The sequence below is a fragment of the Lactuca saligna genome, chromosome 3 (genome assembly GCF_052625555.1).
Source record: "Lactuca saligna cultivar CGN05327 chromosome 3, ASM5262555v1, whole genome shotgun sequence".
Lineage (NCBI taxonomy): Eukaryota > Viridiplantae > Streptophyta > Magnoliopsida > Asterales > Asteraceae > Lactuca > Lactuca saligna.
In genome coordinates this window covers 173,732,152-173,736,389 of record NC_136419.1, presented here as the reverse complement: position 1 = coordinate 173,736,389, position 4,238 = coordinate 173,732,152, and the positions used below count along the sequence as shown (strand labels likewise).

At 36.4% G+C, this 4,238-nt stretch overlaps 1 protein-coding gene across 1 annotated transcript; it reads left to right on the top strand.

The window, feature by feature from the left end:
- The first annotated feature begins 1,109 nt into the window (after nt 1-1,109).
- On the top strand, nt 1,110-1,682 carry LOC145036174 (uncharacterized). The gene has a single exon (XM_078984640.1). The coding sequence runs from the start codon at nt 1,110-1,112 to the stop codon at nt 1,680-1,682; it is 573 nt and encodes a 190-aa protein (XP_078840766.1).
- The last annotated feature ends 2,556 nt before the right edge of the window (nt 1,683-4,238 follow it).

The window sequence follows — 4,238 nt, the reverse complement described above, 5'->3', positions numbered from 1 at the left end:
CCTGCCTCCTGACCCACTGCAAGGTCCTCTCTAGGTTCCTCCTCTGGCTCTTCCAACCATCCATTATTTCCCTTATTAGGGAAATAAGGATCTCCTGGGTGATTGAAGGATCAATGTATATGGTTTGGGCTAGGCATCAATGCATGGAAGGATTACGTTCTTTGCTATTGTGTTTTGGATTAGTCTTGTGTCTAGATGAGTTTTTGCTCCAGGTAGGTTTTCGGTCAAACCTCTTTGACCAAAAACTTGTTTTCAGTCTTATTTGTTGTATCCTTAAGCTGTCAGGTTGTCATATGTAGTGTGTGTGAGCAAGTATGTTTTCGGTCAGTTCCAAGTTGTATCCGACACTTCTTTGATTGAATGTATGCAAGCTTGGTTCATTAATGTTCTTCTTCTTCTCCATTTGTATTACAATTGAATGATCATTAAATGGATCCTACGGATTTGGGACCTAACAATTGGTATCAGAGCGAATCTAGTGTCAATCAATCGTGTTTTAGCTTTCGGTTCATTGAAATTTTGTTTGAAATCTGCTCCAGTTCGAAGATTGGATTGCTGTTTGAATCAAGATCTGCATCAGATTTGAATTTGTGCTAGGATTATCATAGTTTTTGGTTTATCTTCAGAAATCGAGAACTCATCTTCATCTTATTCTGTTCAGATTTGTGCATTTGGAAGCATTTTTAGAAGTTTTTGCTGTGTATTCATCTGAAATCATATCGAGAATCAACATTTTCATTGCGAAATCATTAGTTTTCTAGTTCATCTTCATTAACCGAAAACCACTCTTATTCATCCTTTAGAAATCAAAAATCCAAACAACCTTGATAAACCGAAATCCTTTCATCAATCTTCAGAAATTGAAAACCCTCCATCAACCTTCATAAAACGAAATCCTTTCATCAATTTTCAGAAACCGAAAACCCTCCATCAACCTTCAAAAATCAAAATCCTTTTATCAGTCTTCAGAAACCGAAAATACAAGTAGAAGCCGAAATTACTTAGAAACCGAAAAGTTATTTGATTCTTGTTTTCGGTCTAGTTTCTAAACCGAAAAATCTGTTTTTGATCATTCAATTTAATTTTCTTAAAAAAAATTAATTAAAAAAATGGAATCTCAAAGCATGATTGCTCATCAAGAATTAGATGCAATTATGGGGACTACTACTCGAATTCCCCGATTGCTATCAGCAGAAGGACTTCATGAATGGAAACGTCGAATTGAAAAATATATCAAGATGAAGGATTGCAAGATTTGGAGAAGTATTTTAAGAGGTCCGATTCGCATTACAACAACTCTAGAAGATGGCACTGTAGCTGACAAAAAGGTTGAAAACTACACTGATGACGATTTTGAAAGAGTCATGGAGCAAGAAAAGGCACTTGCTACACTTACCATGGCATTGTCTCTGGAGATTGCTCAAGGATTTCGTGAGTATACATCAGCAAAGGCACTGTGGGAAGCACTGATAGAAGTCTATGAAGGTAACAAAGACATGAAACAAAGTTGCCAAGACATGTTGCGACAAAAATTCAATATGTTCAACTATGTCTTGGGAGAAACACTGGAAAATCAATTTCAAAGTTTTATCACACTCACCATAGAAATGAGCTCTGCTGGTGTGATGGTTACAAGATCGGAGATCAACAAAAAGTTGCTAAATTCTCTTCCAAAATCCTAGGATATGAATGTATCAATGATTGAGAAGACTAAAGACCTGAACCGATCAAGCTTAGCCGAAACAATGGCGATAATCAAGGCTTGCGATCTTGATAATAAACAAAGAGAGATCAACCATGTCAATTCATACTCCACAACTAATCTTGGAATTCAAAACAACAATAACACTGCTTTCTCAAGCTTTACTACTCATCAAACCATCCCATACACCATACCTCAAATGCAAAAAACTCAAGTCTCTCTAACTTAAAAATTAACACAACAAGGTCGTTCTAGTGTTGGGTCCTCCACAACTGTTTCAGTTCAATCTCATGGAATTAGTTTACAAGGTTCATCTGCAAATGAAAAGGAAGAAAATATGGCTCTTACCACTGGTTTAGTGAACTGCTACAATGCTTTTGTATCTAGAGAACCCTCTCCAAAACTCTTATTCACAAACCTCGACCAGATCCATCCTGAGGATGTGGAGGAGATGGACAATACTTAGCAAATGGCCATGGTGGTTTTCAGGGCCAAGCAATTCTCCAAGAAAATAGGAAAGAACAATTGGAGTGTAAATTCCAACAAGAAAATGGGATTTAGTAAGGGAAAATTGCAATGTTACAATTGTCATGAGCCTGTACATTTTGCAAGGGAATGTCCAAAACCAGATCGAAAAGAGAATTCAGAGCGAACCATGGTACCAGTGACTTATGTTAACAAAGGATCGTCTTCAAGCAATCAGTCTGCTAACTTAGCGATGTTGGCCCAATCCTTTAGTTGGGAAGATCAAATTCAGGCCCTAAACATTTCGGGACCTAAAATTGCACATCTTGCTCAAATCAAGAATGAAATGGGAGAAGAAACAGAGAAAGATCTAGAGGAAGAGATGATGAATCTTCAGTTTTCATTCATGGTGCAAACCACTCCAAAACCCATCAAACCTGAGGTTAGTGAATTTGGTTGCTATCAGTCTTGTATTAAAACTATTAAATTTTTTAGAGATCAAATTGAAATAATCAAAAGAGAGAATGAGGACCTTAAATATGAGGGATACACACTTAGGAAAAATCAAAAGCCCTTAAAGACTCAATTATAAAATAAAACCAAGGACTTTAAGAAGTTGCAAGAGGATTACAGCAACAAATGTGAGAACTATGATCATCTCAAAAGAAAATTTGCTGATGTAACCGCGGAACTTGACACATTGAAAAATCGTTTTGAAAATGCTGAATTTAATTTTAAAAAACTACGATGGGTCAAGTGAAACTATTTCTAAAATGATCGAAGGAAAAATGCACTGGAGACATATTACTCATGGAAATCAGATAAAAGTTGGACTAGGATTTGAGAGTGCCCCTCCCTCCCTTCAATCATAATTACACTGCTATTCCCTTGTCTCAAGAAGAAATTAACAGAGAACCTCATATGGTATATGGAAAGTCAGCTTCTGAGCAAGCAATGCAGTCTAATAATAAGATTTTACATACTAACATTTCTACCTTCAGTGCAGATGTGTTAGTAGTTCAGGGGAGGATGAAGCTGAAAAGTTTGAGTTAAATAATCCTATGTCTAAATTTGGTGTTGAATTTTGTGATGAGTATGTGTTCAACTCAAACACTAACGTTTTTATTTCTAGCGGTATATTATTTCAGACTGATAATTCTGATAATCATGGTGTTGTTTCTGATAAAATTGCTAAATCTGATTTGAATGTTTCTACACCTTCTACATATATTTCAAAATACCGTGATGGTTCTTGCAAGTGTGAAAGTGTTAGAAATAAAAATGAAAGGAAGAAATCTGTCAATAGCAGTGCCAAAACCATTGATAATAAACAAATATGTTTTAACTGTGGCACTGCTGGACACATTGCAAGAAACTGTTTGAATCGGATGTTTGTATCTTACACATCTAAAAGAGGAGAGAATGAATTTCGGGGATGATCTTTAACTAGAAAGTTCTCCATAACTCGTTCTCGAAATGGTGACTTGAACACTAATCCAAACAAGAAAATGGCAAAGTTTCAAAAGAATAAATAGGTTTTCCATAAATTCAACAATAGTTTGCCAAAATCAACTCAGGCTAAGCCTAAGTCGATTTTGTCAAAGAGCAGGACCGGATCTTCAAACTCTTCGAGTAGAAAATCCACCGGCTCGAAGCAAACTAACAAACTTTCAAAACCTAACTTTCAGTGGATACCAAAATTAAATTCAGATCAGCCACCATTTACCTCTAAATCTAATGAAAGGAAAGAATCAAATGAAAAATCCGTGAAAGGGAAGGGTCAACCCAGGACTATGATGACCTTGGTTCCTAAATCTAAATGATTCCGGTCATCTTGCAGGGATAGTTGCGGAGGAATATCATCAGACCTTGGTATGTTGATAGTGGCTGTTCCCAGCACATGACATGATATATCTTCCAACTGCATGATATTCAAACATTTAATGGGGGCTATGTATCGTTTGCGGGCGGTGAAGGTGGAAAAATAACTCAGAAAGGAACAGTAAAAAACAGAGTGCTCAGTTTTGAGAATGTTTGATCTTAAAGACAGGCATTGTCATTACAGAAGAGT

What these genes read in the sequence shown, in the direction of transcription:
- LOC145036174 (XM_078984640.1), top strand. Translation starts at nt 1,110, where the DNA reads ATGGAATCTCAAAGCATGATTGCTCATCAAGAATTAGATGCAATTATG.